Genomic DNA, 21,255 nt, shown 5'->3' on the forward strand with positions numbered 1-21,255 from the left:
CCTATAACCATTCGGGGACCACTAAGAATATGTGTACAAATTTTCATGATGATCGTTATGTTTTTGCGTGAAAGTGTAACAAAACATCAGGACTATTGCAATTTATAATATTAATAGGGATAAATGATCTGCAAAGGTTTTTATAATATTTCACAATGATATTTTGTGAGGGTTACAGTATTTCTATTTTTTATATACACCTAGCGAACCAATATAATATTTAATAATATTTGTTCATTTCATTAATTTAGTGATGCTACTCAACTTACTGTCGTCAAGTTTTCATCAGCCACTGATTCTTCTGTAGTATTGTTTAAAAGCAATGAATTGGCTGTACACATGTAAAAATTACTTTGAGCTCATGCCCTGTTTGCATCCAATTCAACAAAATTGGATAACCATATGACAAAATAATAAAAAAATAAATAAAAATAACAGATTGCAAATTGATTAAAATAATAATACTTTACTCTCATACAAAACATTGTACTAAATCTTTACTTATTCGATGCGTATTTCTGTTCCCTTATAAAGTTGTTACATCTGCTATATCGATAGTTTCGCGTTCTTCATCCTGCACGCTATCGAAGTTTGTTTGTAAACAACTTTCTATCGCTTCGAACTGGTTTCTATGCTGAAGCCTGTACGAACGTCTGTACGCTCTTGCAGTTAGTGTTTGCACGCGGTGTGGTGTAGTTAACTTCATTCCGGTTAAATTAGAATTTAATACATTTCCATTGGATTATTACCGGTATAAATATCGAAGTCAGTGATAGGTTGTATATCCACAGTGTTTTAGTATCGATTAGTTACGCGTAAAATAATTATATAGAACTCGTGTGTTCATTTGTGTATTAGTGATCCGACGATTATTGCAATTTCGTATCCTCGATGCTGGGAATTTGGAAATAAGAGGTATGTATACAAATTTGATACTCCTTGAGCAATGTTGATAATTCAAGTCCGTCAACGAATTGAATGACGTAAAGAAGTTTAGTATAGTGTGAGTCTTAAACACACCTGTTTTTCTTGTTGTAGCCTATTTACACAACCTGAGGCACTAGTAAGTTTATAAGTAATTTATTATTATTATACTATAATTATATAAATTTTCCCTATTTTAAATGTTCTATTGCAGGAAATCGGGTCATAATCTGGTCAGTGTTAGAGTATTTGTATTGTTTCTGATAGATTTTGATACGCTGAGTCATACCCAATAACAACACGCTATTGCCGCCAAATCTCTGGAAACAATGCGCGAAGTGCTTTAAAATCGTTCTTCTTCAAATTCTCAACTCCTTTAATTTTAAAGGAAAAACCTCTTTCTCATTTGCTCTTTAACTAGCCTATCTTATAGAGAATTTTCCGTAGATTAAGACTCTGGCACTTGTAAATTTATTTATTTCTATTAATTTGATGAGATATTCGCACCAAATAAATGGGCTAAAATTGAAAAATGTCACTTTTAAAATTTTTAGTGGCTTTTTTACCTTTTACCAAGTTGGAAACTATACCTACTTTTATATTTTTATCTGATAGGAATTTTTCAATCTTTCATAATCAGTACCTGTTGGTAGTTATCTCTTTTAGTTTAAGCAGATATGAATTTTTGAAAATCGTCGAAAAAGTATCAAGTAATCCCCTTGGCAATTTTTCTTTCTTAAGACTTAAAATTATCTCAGATTTCCTTTTAACGTCCTAGTTCGATGAGATTGGTCCGTAGATTAAGACGCTGTAAGGATCAGATATTATATAAACATTAAATCGTAGACATTAAATTTATAGTTGAAAATTATTCTCTTCAAATTTAGTTGAAGTAGATTTACGCCAAGTTTAAATTAATTTTACTCTAGTTTGTTTAACACTCTTCACTTCGCTAGTTCTCCGCTTTTGGAGAGTTGAAGCACGTCACCGTTCAGAATTTATTCAAGTGTTGAATTAATATTTTGTATTAAAAATAAATTAGAATCGTAAAATTCAAGATGAATATTATTATGTACACAATAGAATTAAATCTATTGTTTGTCAGTAGTTTTGTTTCGTGTGATATCATAAACGTGGGCTGGTATTAACGGTTTACCGTAACGACACGATTCTCATCCACATGCATATTCATGCGGCGCTGCGGATTATTTCCGACTGCCATAATTCGCAGTTCGAAGCGCGAAGAGCGCACGTTCGGTGCGTCGAAATGGATTATCCTTCAGGCGCAATGTGTACTCAACTTTGCACACTTGTTTGTAGATTAGTGATTATAATGCTTATTGCATACATAACCTCTTTTATTTTTATACTCTTCAGCACTATTTGTAGTATTAACTAAATTTTTGTAATTTAAGCGAAAAAACATGTTTTTAACATTTAAATTTTTTAGGGAAGAGAAAAAATTTTATTACCACAAAAAGTAAACTGTATACAAAACAAAATGCAAATTTTTTTCTTCACCAGGATAAAATTTACAATTGTAATTTAAATTTTAATTTATTAACAACAAATTTCCCATAAATACTTTTTATTTCTGTAAAAATTAAACTCACATTTCGATTTTATCAATACCAATCAACGTAATAGACTGGTTTTTAGCTTATAATGGATAACGATTTTGTAATGTAAATTTGTAGGCAGTTTGCAATGCATCTTCGATGGCAATGCAAAGCATTTATGCGCGGCTTGCGTGAAAACCCTGCGAATGAATGTGCAACACGCATTCGGAACGCGATGTAAATGCGAACGTGTGCGGCGATGTGGCGTACGATATGGTGGCAGTGCGCGGGCACTGGAATGTTTTCCATGACTTTAATGCGCACCTCTGCGAGCCATTACTTTCATTATTGCCACATATTTCTACGCGCATTGACTTTTTCCAAAGGAAATGGAACCTTTAGATAAACACTATTATTAAAATTAATGGCCGCGTGCATAATTCATTCGGCAACTATCTGATGAAATAAAATAATGGCCATTGTAACGAAATGTATGATTATTTATGTTGATATTATTATTTAGGAGCATACATATATAAATCATAATTATACGTTATTAAAATAATTTATAGTTGTGTAATATCATGTTATATAATGATATTAATTAATTTTTATGTGTTTACATGTCAGTATTGTTAAGAATTTTATGTTTATTATCGTGGTTTACTATTTTTTACATTTAATTATAGGACAAACAAATATTTAATTATTTTTACAAAATTTTGAATTTTTTAAATTTTTTAGACAACAACATGGCAAAACTAGAACTCCTGCTACCGTGCCTGCTACTGGTGACGATATCATCCGAAAAAAGCTTCGTGGAAACTGCACCGACGCCATCCCCGACTGAAATTCAAAAATCTACTCCGAAAGGTAATTACCGCACAATTAGTCCGAATATTGATTGAGCACTTGAACGAGATTATGTATTTTTAATCAAGAAATCAATACATAACACTTGAATACTCAAAAAAATTCAATACCCCAAAATGTTGATGATTTAATTTGACAGTAATGCATTCAATTGCTTGTGTTATTGGCTGCGTTCATAATCCATGTAGCTGCGTGCTGATAAAATGGAACACAAAGAGTAATTTGCCTTTTTTGCTTAATAAGCTTGTTCGTGCTTGATTAGATAATAACGCACGTGCTCGAACGTATCGATTTTTCTAAATGAAGCACCTCGCAAGTTGCTTGTGTTGGCAGAAGCACTGAAACAGCGAGAAGGTCACAGTGTCAACGCGGTGAGCGGAAAATTTAATCTAGAAGAAGGTCAGCTAAGGACGCATCTAACAAGGTCAAACAAAGGCTTGACGCGCTTGACTATTCGGCTGGAAATGATGCGCAAGGCACGAACCTTTGCCTTTTATCCATGCAGACTTAAAGGTGCACACGGTATTGATTTTGATTTAAGGTAGGTTCTTTGATGCAATCCAGCACTCCGATTCCATTTGGTTCAATTCAATTCGATTCGATTCGATTTCATTTTCGTAAATGTATTTTTACTCGCAGATATAAATAACTAAGTAAGCGACAGCGACCCCATGCACTTCGCATCGATTGCTTGCTGAAGAAAAATAGTTTTCTTTCTCGAGAATAATCCGAATTGAATGACGCAGTTGTGAGTTAATAAATCAAAGTAAGAAAGTTTTCTTTTTTTTGCTTTTCTATAGGCATTCATAGTGTTATCAACAGAAAATCTTGCTTTCAAACTTTTCTAGAGGCATTTAAAAATTTATTTTAATTTTAATAGCTTTAAAGAGACGTTTAATAAACTTTAAGTTTTAGTTTTTAAAATAGGAATTTAGATTTTACTAATTCGTAAATTGTTTTTTACGCGTGTGCAAAAAAATAATTATCATAATTGAAATATAAATAGCGAATCACTTTTGAACAGCTGCAGCATAACGAGAAACTGAACAAAAACCAGAAACGCTAAAGAATAGAATTGTATTTTTATGAAAAAGGCAACCAACAAAGCGGCGCAGCAAAAAAAAGGCGAAACAAAAAGAACGCGTTGAATAGCAAGATAAGCATAACTGAAATAAATGAAAAATATTTTGCGAATGTTACAATGCCACTAAAGAACCTGATATTATTCACGATTAGAATATCGGTGACGTTTATTTAGATAAAATATAATTGAATGCAAAATAAAATTGTTTTTAATCAGGAAAAACTTTATTCGGTGTCAAAACGACCGCATTCCCCGCATTTCAGCATTAAAAACGTGCAATTTCCACCAAATAAAGTACGGCAAACTAACGCAGTGTTAAAGTGCGCCCGAAAAACGAACATCGCACCCCAAGCGTGCCAACTAACACGCGACGAGGGCGAGTGGCAAGGAAACGACTGCCAGTCGCTTTGTGCCGAAGTAAACTAGAAAAAAAAAAGTGTGGATGAAAAAGGTCGCAGTCGCTTTTCGCTGATTTCGTGTTGACATGCCACGCTTGGGGTTGGTTTTGTTGGTTGACGTCTTAACAGAATCAAATCTCACACTAACCTGACATCCGCTAAATGCGGTTTTACTCGCACTTCCCAACAACATTAAAATATTTTATTTCTTTCAGGTTCGCCAGAAGTCGTCCCGGAAACACTGGTGAGTGTATTTCTGGATATTCACTTGATTGAATACTACATATAAGTACAATTAACCTAAATATTTCCGAAACTAAGCACAAAAACGTGTAGCTGAACACAAAAAGCTGCAATAACAAAGAAAAGCACTCAGATTATGCGACAGCATGCGACAACTTCATGCGAAATTGATTGTCGTAATTAGTGTGATATTTTAAGCCATTGCACGTGCAAAAAACAATGCGTTATTTTATTTTCCATCAGAAAATTAAAAAAAAAACATTTGTAGTTTGTTTGTATTCTTGAAAATATCAGTTCGATTGCATTCGCAATAAATTTTCTTGGATGTTGTAAGAAAAATCAATCGAACCGGAAGCTGGACTGACGTAGTTCAGGAAACTTACGGTTAAGCTCGAGCGGATGTAGGGCCGTAACGATGGATGAACGCTAGTTACAGCCCGGAAAGCTGAACAATGTTATAGGATAGTAAGAATGTGGAAGAAAGTAACGGCGAACGTGTTCGTGATTAAACAACTTCGGGCAAGTTGGAGATTTTTAATCATTAGAGCATATAATACAAGTTGAAACAACGTTATTCGAAAAATAATATATAAAACAATGTTTGTCTTCTTTTTTTAAGATAAAATAAATAAAATTATATTGTAGGATGCAAATGTACGGGAATTGGAAAGTTTAAAACAGACAATTGGTAAGTGTATAAACAAAGTTAAATAAAACAAGTTTTAAATTAGAATTTTGATAGGAAAAACTTTGGAAATGATGAAAAGTCAATCGGCCATCTACACCAACCTAAACGGACACACAGAAAGTCATTTAGATACCAATTCTCAAGGTTTGTAATTTTAACTTGTTTTATATTAAAATTAATTAAAAAAAATTATGAAATTCGTTTTATTATTAGCTATTCAAGATGAGAAACTAATATCTAATATTGGTATACATATCAATAAAGAGCAACCAAGCGCTGATGCACCAGCAAGAGAAAATCTCAACATTCCCGAAAAGAATATCCACAAGTCAAGCGTGCAACGCCTGCTGCCCGACATCCGGCCGCATCAGGATGAACAGCAACTGAACACCAAGCGTGGCTACGCCGGAGACCAGGACGAAGACGTCGCGCCGGTGAGTTAAACAACCTCATAATTCATTCGCGTCGCGCGAATCCTCGCACGCTGGGCTTAATTCACCTGCAAAGGAAGCTAAATTATCATTTCGACAGAGCCACAGACTAAGCATGAGATACGGATGCTTTTAATGCTTGTATCTTCCAAGATTAATGATAATGAATTTTTATATAACCACAGCAAAAAAAATTTCAACTTCAACGTTTTATTTATTTTATTTAAATAATACAGATGCAGCTGGAAAAGTTTGGTAAAAGTCGATACACGCCGTCGGATATGGCCGAGTACGTGTTCTGGACGGGAGATGAAAAGGGCGTTACGCTCGCAATCGAAGAGTTCCTGCAAGCTGGACTTGTAAGTGACGTGCTTGTATAAAGTTACAATATTTGATTTATGCATACAAAGGTTGCATACATTTCCAGTATACTCGTAATTAAACGCCTCTGGAAGTTATGCAACTTGTGATACAATCAAATTTATACTATGCATTAACATGTAAAAAACTATGCGTTGCGTCGATGCGGAAACATTCCAGAGACAATTACCAATTGGGAATTTGATGTAACGCAGCTTACTCGGAAGCTATTGCAGTGCATATTAAACACAAATTGATCAAAGCCCTTGCATCGAACTCTGAAACTAAGTTATAAATTCCGCAATACGCTTTGATCCTTGACATTTTAACTATAAAAACTTTAATATGATTAAAATTAAATTATTTTTTGAATTATAACTGATAAAAGAAGATAAATAATGGTTATGTTAAGAAATTCCGATCAGGATTCGATGAGTTTTCCACCGCACGAAACGAGTTGAAGCGCATGAAAGTCTACCAGTATCAGATATAATTAATTCATTGAGACTCTTTGATGCCAGTTGCCATAGGTTACTTTCAGTGTCCGGAGAGCTTTCCGTGACCTAAATACTGCAATTTATATCGGGATAAAGTATAAAGAAGACTTATACGCGCGCCTGTGTTGTAACAATGAGGATTTAAAATGATTATTATTATTGTTTTTGCTTGTTTGTTAGGTAAATAGTCATAAATTACTTTGCAGATGACCAGGGAGGAGGCAATCGTCTTTCTGCAGGAAATCAAATACAACTTAGACTATTTGCAGAACCATTACAGCACCCAACTTAGATTGAACGGCGCTGGGGAACATTCCAAGGTAGTTTAGGCGCATTTCAACTTATCCCATACATTACCCTGAAAGTCGCATGAATTTCATGTTAATTATGTCGGCAGTGTAAACAAGCCGTTTTGTTCAAGTCGCATTGGTAAAATTGAAAATTGTGGCGCGCGTTAAACAGCCATTGGTGCATAATTCATGAGAGACGCACTGCGACTGCCGAATTAATTATTCAAATGACTGACGATTTTAAAAACTACTACAAGCGTGGGTGGCAGGCAAACGCCGAAAAAGTGCACTCGTTTTTCAGCTGTCGGAAGACGCGCGGAATTACCCCGGCGGGCTTTTACGCTAAAAAATTATGCCCGCCATAAAGCACTGCACTGAACGTTTTTATTTGCGCCCGCCAAGCGAAACACAACGATTTTGTTTATTCTCTTTGTTTTCGTCTCCTGCCGCCGCTGCAGTTCGTTTTGCCGTGGTCGTTTCGGTAACTGCGTTTATAATTCACCAGCTGCACACCGAATGTCACATCTCCGGCGTACTTGCACTTTTGGCTTCATTTTAAATTCGAAATCGCTTAGCGACTTTATAAACGTCGTTGGAATTGAGAAGTGAACATTTAATTTAAGCCGCAGGTTTTTATTTGTTGCTCGTGGGTGTATTGCATGTTTTATGGGAAATTCTGAGATGACTACTTTCAAACATACAAATGATCTTATCACTTTCAGTCCTTCCTTTTTTGTTTCATTTTCTTCTTCAACTTTTTTCTTTCTAGGATGCAGATGCATCAAGTTTCGCATTTTTTCTCCTCTTGTTTTTCCTGTTCTTCATTTCCCTTTCAATTCATATCATTTTTTACTCTTTTCTTCTCGTTTTCTCGTTTTCCTCCCTTTTGTTTTTTTATTTACTGTCTTCTTGACTCTTTTTACTCATCTAGCTTTATTGTTTATCTTTTTTAGGTGTATTCTTATGTTTCTTTTTACCTGTTTATTTTCTCTTCAACTCACAATTCCTCTTTTATTTCTCTACTTCTTTTGAAACCTTTAGCGCAACATCGATTTTATATTACGACAGATTCTAGTTAACGTTGGCGTCCAGAATGCAATGCATATTAACGAGCTTCGGTCGAGCATTTTTATGAGCTTTGCTTGTCGAACGCTGTGCGCGTAACTCAATTAAACGCAAAAAATAATTCGATTTGCATTGTCATTTGCTGTCCACGTTTTGTGCGACCGCATCTAACCGTAAGATTTTAATTGCATTTTGTATAAAATTTTGATATTTATGGCATTCGCTGATGTCGAAAACATGTTCTACTATGATAGTACATAAGTTTACTATTACTATAGGCGAATACGGAAAATATCGCCGCGGACTTGATGAAGTACAGACAAACAATGGAGCAGATTCATGAATTGCAGGAATTAACCAGACCAAAACAGAATAAAAATTTTGATTTGACACAAATACGATATCAGCCCGTTAAGAAAATAAGCTCTAGTCTTACAAAAAGTAAGTTTTTTTTGTTATAAAATTCTATTAAACAAAAATATATCTCACATAACATGTTTCCATATAGCAGAGTCTGAAAATCCAAAATTAATTGATGCATCGAACGTCGACGAAGACTACGATGAATTAATGGATCGTCTGCGCGTTGCCGATTTCCTCTACACCGAGTACTCGCTGGAAGAGATCATCTACCAATTGGCGAAAGTGATGTTCACCCAGGGCTTGACGCGTGGCAGCGCTGAAGCACAGCAGGCGCTCCGAAAGTTCACCGCTTTCCTGGAAGCCGAAGCCGAACAGGGTCACATATCAAAATCGCTCGAAAAGAAAGTGCTCGGTAAGTTTACATTCTAAACTTTGGCACAAAAACATTTTTCTCGGCGTATAAATATTCCACGATAACAATAAAAACGGGTTTTATTGCGCTGGTAGAATTCCAACTTTATGTCTCTTGAGAAATCGTTTGTTTTTCTCGCGCTGCACTTTTCACTCAGCACCGCCATTGATTTCCAACACATGTGCTAACAACTAACAGCAAACAACACGTGGCACACATGGGAATTAGCGTATAGGAAAAATGCTTTGAACTTTTCACAAAAAAAACAACTTAAAAATTCAATTTATTAATGTAATTGATATGTTTATAAATGTTTTACAGATGTACTGATTGCGTCCTTGACTGACACGCTCAGTGAACACCCTGAGTCTGAGAAGCAACTAATTCCACATGAAAATCGCCAAAATCTGCTTCGGAAAATCGCGCAGATGATCCCGCAGGATAAAAGCCTGCACTCACCGCGTGTTGACATTCAATTAGAGGGCGAAAGTCGACATCCCTTCTCTTCGTTGACCCAATACAAAACAATCGATTAATTTCTCTTCAAATCCATAAATTATAAACATAAATATTACCAACAACAGCAAAACTTAAAATATGTTGTATGTAATATTGTAAATTAATATAATAATATTTATAAAATAAGGAAACAAAAAAGTCTGGATACACATAACTAAATTTGCGAATTTAGTTATCAATTTATAGAAAAATTCTAATTATATAAACAAATATCAACATTTCCATACTAAACGTTGCGTATAACGAGATGTAAATGTGTATAAAGAGACAGATTGTAATGTACAAAATACATTATTGAAATATATCAGAAATTGAAAGCATGCTTTCTGATTCAATGTTGGAATGTCTGACTTTTGGTGAATTCACAGAAATAGATGACTATGCAAATGTTTGCCGTGTAATTAATCGCTGATAATAATTCAACTTTAATTGCGTGTTCTTGCCGAGTGTTTTGTCGTTTAACTCTAAGGGTCGAAATGTTTTTGTTGATGGCGAAGGTTCCGACAAAGCACAGTGGGATTAATTAACAGGTTTGTATAATAATAAAAAATTAAATTTATTTTTGGTTATTTTACCGTTTTTTTCAGAATTCTTGGTGTTTTTGACTATTCGTGTTTTTTTCTCATACTCCACATGAAGACATGGCGTATATTTAGGGCTCCCCGGTGACACTATAATAAATCTCGTCGAAAAAGAGCGTCGCGACGTTTTCCGCGATTGGCGACGCCAGTGGTTCAAGAGTTGCACATTGCTGCACATTGGTGCATTCGACGGCGTCGTTTGCGGTTATTCCTGCTAGTTTATCATTCGGATTTCCGGATCTCCCCGATGTATAAATGTTCTTATCGACTGCGTAAAAGCACACAATGTGAGTAAAAATTAATGTTTTGGGATTCCGTTAAAAAAATTAAAATTCTGTAGTTCAACGTCACCAAAGCAAAAAATAAAATAAAACTATGAAAAGTAGTAACTGCACATTTGGAATGATGCCCAACTTCATTCATTTTTCCACAAATAAAACCAAAAACTTAAAAAGCAAATATATTACAGCCATTTTTCATTTATTTTTTCTAAATATTTTTGCGTTTTATAATGCCTTGAGTGCTGTAGTTTGGAATTTGCATTTTATAGCAATTGTTCCGAGTTATTACCTAATAACAACAATAATAAGGTGCTCGTTTGGAGAGCAATAAAACCCTTAAGAGATCTCAAGGCATCTTCAAGTGCCTCGCCACGCCGTTGCAAATAGAAAATGTAAGCGCTGATATTAAGGGAATAGAATGAGGCGAGTGGAAAACCGAAACATTCAGCCAAACGTTGAACTTTCTGTGACTCGCCTCCGCGCCAGCTTAGCGTTTGTGTTTGGCGTTGTTTTCTTGATTGCTTTCCACAACTGCTGTTTGTTTTGCGTCTTTACAAATTTTCAGCGCTGCGCCATAACTCCCACTTGGGTGTTGTGTTAAAGTGTTTTAATTGCGCATAATTGCGTTTAATTGCGTTTTGTGTTTACGGGATTTCGAAAATTTACTCAAACTTTAACCTGAAAATCACTCAAAACTTTCAGGAGTGTTATTATATTAGGTAATGTATTAAAATCTATTTTTTTTTGCAAATAAAATATTCATCTATAGCAAATTCAAGCAATAAACGCGAGCTATTTTAAGATAATAATTGTGTTGATATGAAAAGACATGTTTTGTGCATTAATCTATTTCAACAGTCAAATATTTTATCAAATTACTAGCTGTTGCCCGCGACTTCGTTCCGGCAGTGTTTAATAAAAATGTAATTCGATTTTACTCTCTTGTTCTAGACATACTCGTAGTAAGAGTCAATTCTATCAATAAGATTAGCAATTTTCATTTAAAGAAATTAATTATATAAAGTTTTGTCAATAATGCACTTCAGCGCGCCATCTCGAATTCAACTATTTAACTATAACTATGATTGAATCTCAATGTCTAATTTTATTCTATAGAAAAGAGCTGTTTTGAGGATTTTCCCGGCAATTATTCGAATTTTTCTCACCTTTTAAACCATCCCTAGACCTCCACGAATAATTCAAGACCAAGATAAGATAAATCCGTTCAGCCGTTCTCGAGTTTTAGCGAGACTAACGAACAGCAATTCATTTATATATATATATAGATTATTTAATGTTAAATCTACAACCACAAATACAAGTTTAAAATAATAAACAACTTTAACATCTATTATTATTCATCGTTATACTAAAAACCCAAAAAAAAAACATGAAAGTTTTAAGTTCACGTTTCTACCTTAAGAAAATGTACCTGAATAGTGATGCCGTGCGTCCCACGCAAGTGAATGCGTTGAATAATTCATATCAGTCCTTAGCATTCATTACTTCTACAATGCGAGGAGCGTCACCAAATGCACCTTCCACGTTTATCCTATATTATAAAACCTCTGACAATAGTAAACCACAACAAATATGCTCGCGCGACTGATTAAAAAACAAAATTCCGCTTTCTCTAAGAAATACAGAGTGAAATTTCTCTGGGTTGTGTGGGCAGGTATTACCTAATACCTACAATTCTGTAAGGATATTAATGCAATTCCAAGTTGCGTGCGCTTGAGTTTAAGCATGAGTTCGGCTCACGGCGAGAACACATCCACGGGATTTGCATTCGTACTCTGGCGCGGAAATGACGCTTTCACATTCCGTCGGCTCCGGTAACGCCACCATTACCTTCCCTTACATTTGCATGCTATCTGTATTGTGAATTCAGTCGCGGGATTAAGGTACACGCGCCGAGGATTAATTAAATTGCTTTAATAAATTTTGCATATAAATTATTCCATTTGTTGAATGTTTTTCGACTCCACGCCGTATTCCGCAATATTAAATTATTGAAAACAATTGAAATCCATACGTTAAATTAGTTTAAGAACTTGATCAACTATTTAACTGCGGTATTATTTATTTTATCTCTTGTTGTTTTAGTTGCTGTGTAGAGTTTACAGTTTTGGGTTACTATTGTTGTTTGTGTTGGCTGCCGGATAACAAAATGCAAATGCAACTATGCGAAAGGGTGTGAATTACGACCAATTCAAATGTGAACTTTTGATTAACAGAATTGTATTTCCAAAATTATATCTATACTCAAAAATACAATTTATTTAATTTTTATCAAAAATAATTTATTTTTAAAACAAAAAATATTTTTTTCTTCCTAAGGATGATAAATATTCTAAATACGTGTCTGTAAATGTTGGCAGTGTTTAGTTTAGGCAAGTTTCTTAAAGAGCGTGCCCGACCCGAGTAAAGTATCTAATAACTGAGACAATGGCGCGGAGCCTTACAACCCCTTGGTTCAAACCTGGTGCGGCACGACATCGAATGCAGCTGCCGCCGCCGAACGGGTGGTGCGCGCATGCACGAGCATCATTACGAAAGGATAATATGGCAACTTCCGGGCGCGCAGAATTGCTGGATAATTAATGCGCGACGCAAACTTGCTGCGTCCCTATTCGCATGGAGTAATATTCAACTATATTTAGAAAATTTAGCCTGAATCAGGTCAGGAGTCTTAGTTCATATAAATTAATATTTGTATTGCTTTTTTTAGAGTTTTAGATAAGTACCTTTGTAAATGTCGAATTTGTTATTTGTGCGATAAAGTCGTAGGAATTTGTTCAGCGAAGCGCTTGACTTTCTAATACCTTGCTTGAGTGCCAAAAGTGGCAAAACGTGTCAGGCGGTTGGAACATTTCCCTAAAACGCTTTCCAAATTGCGAAGTAACTTTCTCCGTGCTGACTTCATCACGGCGTTTACACGGCGGCTACAATCTTTTAAATCAACGCGGAAGTTTAATGCGCAAAAGCTTCCTCAGCGCGCAAAAAACGATTTTTGAACTTTTGAGAAATAAGGCTCGGAAATATTAATTTTACGCGTTGGATTTGATGAGGTGTAAAAAATAACTGAACAACAAAGAAGCCTACGGTTTAAATACGCCGTAAAAATATGAAATATGTTTTTATATATCTTGACAAAGCTAGTGAGAAACAAGTTGGCTTCATTCGGGGCTTAAAGAATGCAAAAAAAAACAAACAGAACAATGACGACGAGCTTTTTGTTAGCACTGGCGAGTTATGAAAAGAGAAAAGACGCGACCGAGTGGAAGTTGAGGAAATTGCTGAATTCCGGTGCAAAGAATACGAATCCCTACGTAATTTGTTTCGGTGCATAATACGGAAAAATATCTCAAACAAATATTACCATTCCAAGGCGAATATTTTTAAGTAAATATTTGCGCAAGACGGGCGACATTTTAAGCGGAATGTTTATTTTTAGCTCACTACAGTTGACAGGAGCTTAGTTGGAATCAACGTATCCCACCTGTTTTCAATCCGACAAGATTACTGGAGCAATATGAGCAGATGAGAGCACTTAGCCGACGTATGAATTGGATGACGTCATTTGCGCGACTGTGGCGTGGTGGTAATAACGTGTCAGCAACACATCTCCACTTCCGCTCCCCGATCATATTACCTCAACACCCACACAATTACCGAGTTTATGCAAAACGTGCACATTTCAACTGCGCGTGGAACAATAGTGGGTATATATTATGTTTTGCATGTTAGGTTGGATTCATTTAAATATCAAAATATTTTGTTTTAAAGTGCTTTTAAACGAATAGAGAAAAATTGTTGGACGTGCGAAAAAACTTTTCTAATATTTGAGATTTCCAATCTCTCAAACTTTGCTGCTGCAATTCTTTTGGATGAACGGGGAAACGAGTTGGTTTTTTTCGGATTTCGGCATTTATGAACAAAGTTTCGAACACGTTCTCAAAGTTGGACAAATTTTTGACGTCTCTATTCTATATATAAACGAAAAATTGGTTGAAAAACACTATTTTTGTTTTAAATCATATTTTAATTAAACAATTTATTCGGAAAATAATTTTTTTTAACTTTTATCTTTAAAATGCCACTTTTTCCAAGGTTTTTAAATACAAAAAGTTGTACTTTAGTCACGGGCAGCCAAAACCGTGACTAAAGTACTTTATTTTGCCCCTTCAATCAATCTCGTGAATAAAACTCTTGTTTATTTAAAAAAAAGTTTATTTAAATTTGCGAAAGACAATATCACCACACATATCTTAAATAAACTAAGTGTAAATTATAAATAGACACCTATAAATGTAGACCTTGGCTAGATAAACCTGAGTATGATATATGAAGCGTCTTAAATCCTCTAAATTATGACCTACTCTAAGTCTCAAAGTTACAAGGAGAAAGCAAGATGAGGTTTAGGTAAATCACTTACCTTACTCTACCCTCACTCTCAAACTCATAAATTTTCATATTTAATACCAACATTAATCACACATATTTATTATTATACACATTATCATATTCCAAAAAAAGTATAAATGACTAGTTTGGTAATTTAAAACCTTCATCACCGAGCGTAAGATATCGAATATGAGCGCGCAAATTGAATTCGAATTGAATGCAGAAATTTCCAATTTTCCATGCGATGGCAGCCAATATCCCGCGATATTCACTCGCAAGAACCCGATGAAAGAGTACAGCAAGTACGGGGCATTCAATTTCGACTCATGCGGATGGCAGTCGTGCGGAATAGTCGCAGCTGTGCCGCCCCGTCGCCGGCGGGCTTTTATTTATTAATTTCTAATTTCCCTGCCATGCCGCGCGCTATAATATGCATAACTAGCCAATGCCACTGCGCATTCGACAGCAATATTGAACAGTATTTTATTTTATTGTGTAATTTTCTCCATTGTTACATTAGAATTGTTTATTTTTCCAAAGTTGATATTGTGTATGAAAATAAATACAATATTCATAAGGCAATATAATATTTGGATGGGAATAACACGCGATTTCAATTTATATCATTGCATTAATTGAAAATATATTTGCGTGATAAATAAAAGCTTTAATTTGTTTACCCATACAAATAACCAGACACAAATTAAATGTTTGTTTATATTTTTTATGATTTTTGTGATTTTATGTTCATATAAAAATATATCCAGCATTAATCCCGGCTGCGTCTTAATCTTAACCATTTATTTTCTTTATTTTTTTTTGTGGGAAACTTCTATTACGTTATTCACGTTCAATTTCGCTTGCACAATGCTTGATCCAAAATATGTCTATTGTGTGTGCTTTCATTGTATGTGCCTACAGTGGAATTCGCAGAAGATGAGAACAAAAGAAGATAAAGCTTTCGTTCCGCAACGATTCAATTTATAACACGGGAACGCATCAGCTAGTGCTAATGATTACATATTTATTAAAGGATGCCAAAAATTTACTTCAAAATACTCTTTTACCACCTTATCTATCTATGTAAAAATGGAATCGGTGCCGGTTCGCTGGCTAAGCAAAACTCGAGAACGGCTGAACGGATTTATCTTATCTTGGTCTTGAATTATTCGTGGAGGTCTAGGGAAGGTTTAAAAGGTGATAAAAATTGAATACTGCCGAAAAATCCCTAAAACAGCTCTTTTCATAGTAGGAATAAAAATTTGACATTGATTCAATTATAGTTATAGTTAAATAGTTGAACGGAGATGGCGCGCTGAAGTGCACATTATTGACAAACTTATATAATTAATTTCTTTTAAATTAAAACGGTAAATCTTATTGATAGAATAGACTCTTACTACGAGTATGCCTAGAACAAGAGAGTAAAAACGAATTACATTTTTATTAAACACTGCCGGATCGAAGTCGCAAGTACGAGCTAGCTGAAATAAAATCATTAATTGTAGGCAAAAATAAATACCATGAAGTAAAACGTTTATATTTATTTGAAGTTGGGGAAACATGTAATAAATGCAATTTTGAATTAATAAATTTATTTTATAGCTAGAATAATAAATTGTAGGTAACTAGAATGTGTAATTTTTAAAACATTGTGGTATAGTGTGGAGGCGCCGGGCAAATATAGAATAAAATGATTTTATTAAATATCAAAATGTATTTAATGCTATATTAAATATTTATATTTGAATTTACTGTGTTTTTTTTAAATAAATAAATAAATTCCGCCTTATTTTTGTATATAGATAATCTTGTAATCTGATAATCTTAGCACTAAATTACAAAGTACGAAGACAAAACATCATACGAAGCGGTGTGCAAACCGTTGCTGAAGCACCTGGCGAAATGGTATTCGTGAGTGCGAGTCCGAGTAACCGCACCCTTGGCACATCCAGCAGACTGACGTTGCGTCGCGTTTGTGCCTTTGAGGGTTGCAAGCAAAGCATGCGGGGGTGTAGAGAAAGCCGGAGAATTGGGTCCGCATATCGTGCGTCGCTCGCCTGGTTACAAAATTTCCACACTCAAAAATAAAAGAAAAAAGCTTACAGTAGCAAATGATTGTGCAAATGCACCACGAATGACAAATAGCCAGCATTAAACTCTTGGAATCCAGATGATTTCACTTTCTTTTTGTAATGATTTGTTTGTTTTGTGTTCTTCTTTCATTCCGCATTTGCAAAGGGTCGAGCCCGATGCATTCGCCTGCAGATACTTAAACACGCAGCGCCAATCCTACGACATCGCAATAAATCTTCTTAAAGAGCATTCGGAGATGTTTACAACCGTGTTACTCTCGCTCAGTTTCGCCAAGGTTTCACACTGTTGGTTTAAATATAAAACAGTTGAGTAATTTATTTCATATTTTTTAATATTTAATGTAATCATCCTAGAAAACGCAGTGAAATGCTTGGCATTTCTCTAGGCGCGTTAATTAATAATCCAACATTTCATCACTCGAGGTATGCGAAGCGGTGTTTCAGGTCGAGGAATTTTAATTAAAATTATTAAATGTTCCGCTGCGGGGACGTAAAATAATTAGTGCATTGTCATGATTTTAATTGCATTCAATCATTTTAAACACAGGATCAAAGTAAAACATTTGTAGAGTTTTAATCGTTTTTCCTGAATATTTGTGTTAAATGTCTGTCCTGGTATGTAAATGGCGAATGCATTGAATGAAATATAATTATAGCTGAAATGTTGTCGGCTCATATGTACGAATGTGATCGTTGGAGTTTCGTGCAGCGGAATAACGAGAATAAATGAAACACTAACGACAGTCACAAACAGAATCCCATCGAGCGTCCATGTTGTTTGCACGCGCCGCGTTCGGTTAATGTGGAAATTACGGAGGAAACCATTTGCGGGATTAAGTTTCCACTATCCACTCTTCGCGCCAAGTTTGTCACGCTTATGAATTTCTACATTTTGGGGCCGGGATATAAGCGCTTATAGCACCAAAGTGACCAAGCGATCAAAACTATACCATTGCGGAGTTTAATTTCATTCAGATGTAGATTGAAACTTTGGTTTTGCCCATGAATGTACACATATTAATCATAAATGTGCGATTACATCGTCGCATTCAACATTGGATTATGCTTTTTGGTTTTATATTCTACTTTAATTGAAAACAAACATCAACTCTAGTTTTGAGGTAAAAAATAAAAGATTTAAAATTTTTGATTTGTGAGTTATTAGGAAAATTTAACACATAAAACACAGGTTCGTCCTTTTCTGCGGCCTCTATCATTCGTTTTTCATACACGCAGGGATAAAAAATGTGCACAAACCGCCGGATTTAAATCTCCATGGATCGTCACGGTGACGTTTCTGCGAACGCTATGTTTACCTCGCCGGAAAAATCGATATTAGCAAAAACGTTGAAGCACTTGTTGGAATTTCCATTGGGAAATACAAACACCAAGGGGGCTTGTTAAAAATACCAGGACTTTGTTTTCGGCCATTTTGAGCAAAGGCATTATCTACGTTTTACAAATTTATAATAATATTGCTGGGTAGTAATCCCAACTGTAAGATTTGCTCAAGGAATCGTTTAGTAAAGCATTCTGTAAGGCATTGACGGTGAAATTGCGCGATAAGCTCAACATGTGCACTGTGCACCGTCTCGATTACTCAGCAAATATTTTACGTCGGCGTTTGCTCACTTCGGCGAAAACGTATTTCTTGACTCTTGCATTCTGTCAGATTTTCTCAAAATAATAATAAAGTTACTTTCGGAAATATCGTCTAAATTTAGCATTTCAAATAAGAGCATCGGTTTATTTTGATACAGAAATAACTTAGTCATATATGCAAAACTTGTCTCATTACATTTGCGAGCTTACGCTTTCCGTTCACATACTTTTCGCGAAATCCGGCGCGAGCTCGAGCGCAAACGTATGCGTTGTGCAAACCACAATTCTGCACAATCCTAACCCACACGCTTCACACGCAAACTTTTGCATTCGAAGGTATTTTTCCATTCGCACAGCGTTTTCCCATCGCGATCGTGCATCGTCTCGCTGTACTTATTCATGCAGATTTTGTTCCCTAGCGACGCGAGTTCACGCTTTCAAGTAAACAACTTCGAACGTCCAGAGCGAAGCAAGAACAAAAGACACAGAAAAAAAACAATCGCGTATAAATCGAAAGTTGGAAATTATAAAAACTAGATTTAACAAATCTGTAAATCTATTCATTTATTTTATAAAATTTACTATAAAGTTTAAAAACAGCGCCATCTGTTAACCAAAAGCGGTTAATATTATATAGAACTAATATTTACCGAATAGAATATCAGCTGGAACACACGGTATAATCGAATGGGAAACTTGAAAATGGAAAATACATCCCCGCAGGCAACCTCATAGTTCGAAGGCGTCGCGCGTCGGTGTGCTCGAAAGGGATGTAATAAAACGTGCTCGACCCGTCTCAACCACTCCGCACTTGATTGCGAGCCGACTCGAGTGCACGCGCCGCCCCAAAATATTGCGAACGACCTTTCCGGCGCGCAAAAATCTTAATGTCAAACCTTTCCGGCCTGCTTCGCGCGTTCTTCCGTTCCTTCTCATAAACCCTGCGCATCCTCATGTTGGAACTAGATCGCCGGCCTCAAGATGTGTTATTAAACGACGCCATTAATGTCGTAATCCTTGTCTGTCACGTATAGTACCACAGATAAATAATTGTCCTCGGGATGAAATAAATTAAAAATAGATATATTACGGTCTGAAAAAGTTTTATTTTAATTTATATGCAAGCGATGCTTTTTATGAGGTTATTTGGTTTGGTTTGGTTTACATTTGCATTTATAAAGTAACGTTGCTTACAAATACAATGAAACTTTCCTGGCATAATAAGAAGCGAACAAATAACAAGGAAGCAGATTTTTTCACCAAAATATTCTGCAATTTTCCTTTGCATATATTTTTCTTTTATAACTCAATATCTCCACAAACGTAATAAAAAACAAAGTTTTTTATTTTTTGCATTGAAAAAATAGATACCTATATAATCACCGCTAGAGGGTGTTAAAATAGAAAATCGGGAGCATATTAAATTGAAGTTGATGGAAAGCAGATTAAACATTCAACGATTTGCGATTTAGTAAGATTTAAATAGTCAGCACTTGACTTTAATACCGCTTACATACTTCGCTGCTTGAGTTTTGAGTGCCGAAACGTGTCGAAAGCGTTTGGCGCTTAAACTTTGCGTAAATCGTTGAGCGAGCGCGTGCACCACAAGTCAATCGAAGTTTTGCCTTTCAGACACACTTCAATGATGTCTAAATCATGCAAACCAATCCATTCAATCATTTTCTGATTAACTTTTTCTAAAATAACAATAAAATTTTGATTTAAAATTAAAATTTGCGCAAAATTTTTATATTTTTCTTTAAAAATATTGTTTTTTAAATTTTCACGCCCCACTTTTAAGTAATTGAAGCCCAAGTGGACTTGAATTTAAAATCAAGTCCGAAACACGCAGTAATTGCGCACATAATATCACGATCTTTCTTCTGCTGTCTGCATTTACTGAACTCTGGGATTTCGCGCTCGACATTACGCCACACCAACCCGAATTGCGACATCGCAGGCGAAATCCTCCCATTCACAAACACAATAAATTCAGCAATGGTTGTGAGACATTCTCATGTTGTATTCGTTCGGTCATTAAATCCGGGATTAAAAGAATCCAAGATTACTCCGAGAGAAAAGTTCCCCAACACGCTGGAAAAAGTAATTAAATCGTCGAATTAAAATTGATTCACTCCGTAAACTACTCGAACTCGTAAAAGTCATTAAAACAACGCAAAGTTGAAAAAACTCAATGATTTCATGATTCAAACTTCAAATAAACTAATTGTTACACATTGTTCTTCAGACCCTGTGCGTGTCTTATATTTATGTGGCGTATTTTTTATATAAGCCGATAAACTAGTGGGGCAAAGTGTCTGAACAAATATTTATCGACGCAACGTTCGAATGGCAAGCGAAGTTGCAGGAACCGCAACGGAGTTGCATACACTGGCGAAGGAAAAAAAAAAGGGCAAACGGGGCGAATGCCATTATCCTGTTAACGTATACGCCACGTGGGTCGTATATTTTCTTTTACTTCATCCGCTCGCTTGCCAAACCACTTTTCTTCGTGCAAACAAAACAAAAATTGGAAACTCATGCTTTACATTACCAACACACCGTGGTTATCACGAATTGTA

General features: G+C 35.4%; 1 protein-coding gene across 6 annotated transcripts; it reads left to right on the plus strand.

Moving 5' to 3' along the window:
- Positions 1-3,194: 3,194 nt before the first annotated feature.
- On the plus strand, positions 3,195-10,026 carry LOC135800701 (uncharacterized). Of its 6 annotated transcripts, none has more exons than XM_065314012.1 (10): positions 3,195-3,356; positions 5,054-5,082; positions 5,727-5,769; positions 5,824-5,913; positions 5,983-6,203; positions 6,437-6,559; positions 7,264-7,377; positions 8,763-8,853; positions 8,924-9,187; positions 9,509-10,026. In XM_065314012.1, the coding sequence occupies exons 1-10, from the start codon at positions 3,236-3,238 to the stop codon at positions 9,721-9,723; spliced, it is 1,311 nt and encodes a 436-aa protein (XP_065170084.1). In that variant the 5' UTR covers positions 3,195-3,235; the 3' UTR covers positions 9,724-10,026. The 6 variants fall into 6 exon arrangements, with proteins under 6 accessions (XP_065170084.1, XP_065170083.1, XP_065170080.1 ...); XM_065314011.1 differs by having other exon boundaries at positions 3,196-3,356; positions 8,921-9,187; XM_065314008.1 differs by having other exon boundaries at positions 3,197-3,356; positions 8,691-8,853.
- Positions 10,027-21,255: the final 11,229 nt, after the last annotated feature.

This window comes from Atheta coriaria, unplaced genomic scaffold (genome assembly GCF_025399875.1).
Source record: "Atheta coriaria isolate IRGN ID8LTWV9N9 unplaced genomic scaffold, Caltech_Dcor_3.1 hic_scaffold_10_pilon, whole genome shotgun sequence".
NCBI classification, from domain to species: Eukaryota; Metazoa; Arthropoda; class Insecta; order Coleoptera; family Staphylinidae; genus Dalotia; species Dalotia coriaria.

Excerpts from the sequence above, each read along its gene's own strand:
- LOC135800701 (XM_065314007.1), top strand. The coding sequence starts at position 3,236 with ATGGCAAAACTAGAACTCCTGCTACCGTGCCTGCTACTGGTGACGATA. Across the intron at positions 3,357-5,053 it reads TCAAAAATCTACTCCGAAAG|GTTCGCCAGAAGTCGTCCCG; the intron begins GTAATTACCGCA and ends TATTTCTTTCAG. Across the intron at positions 5,914-5,982 it reads TTTAGATACCAATTCTCAAG|CTATTCAAGATGAGAAACTA; the intron begins GTTTGTAATTTT and ends TTTTATTATTAG.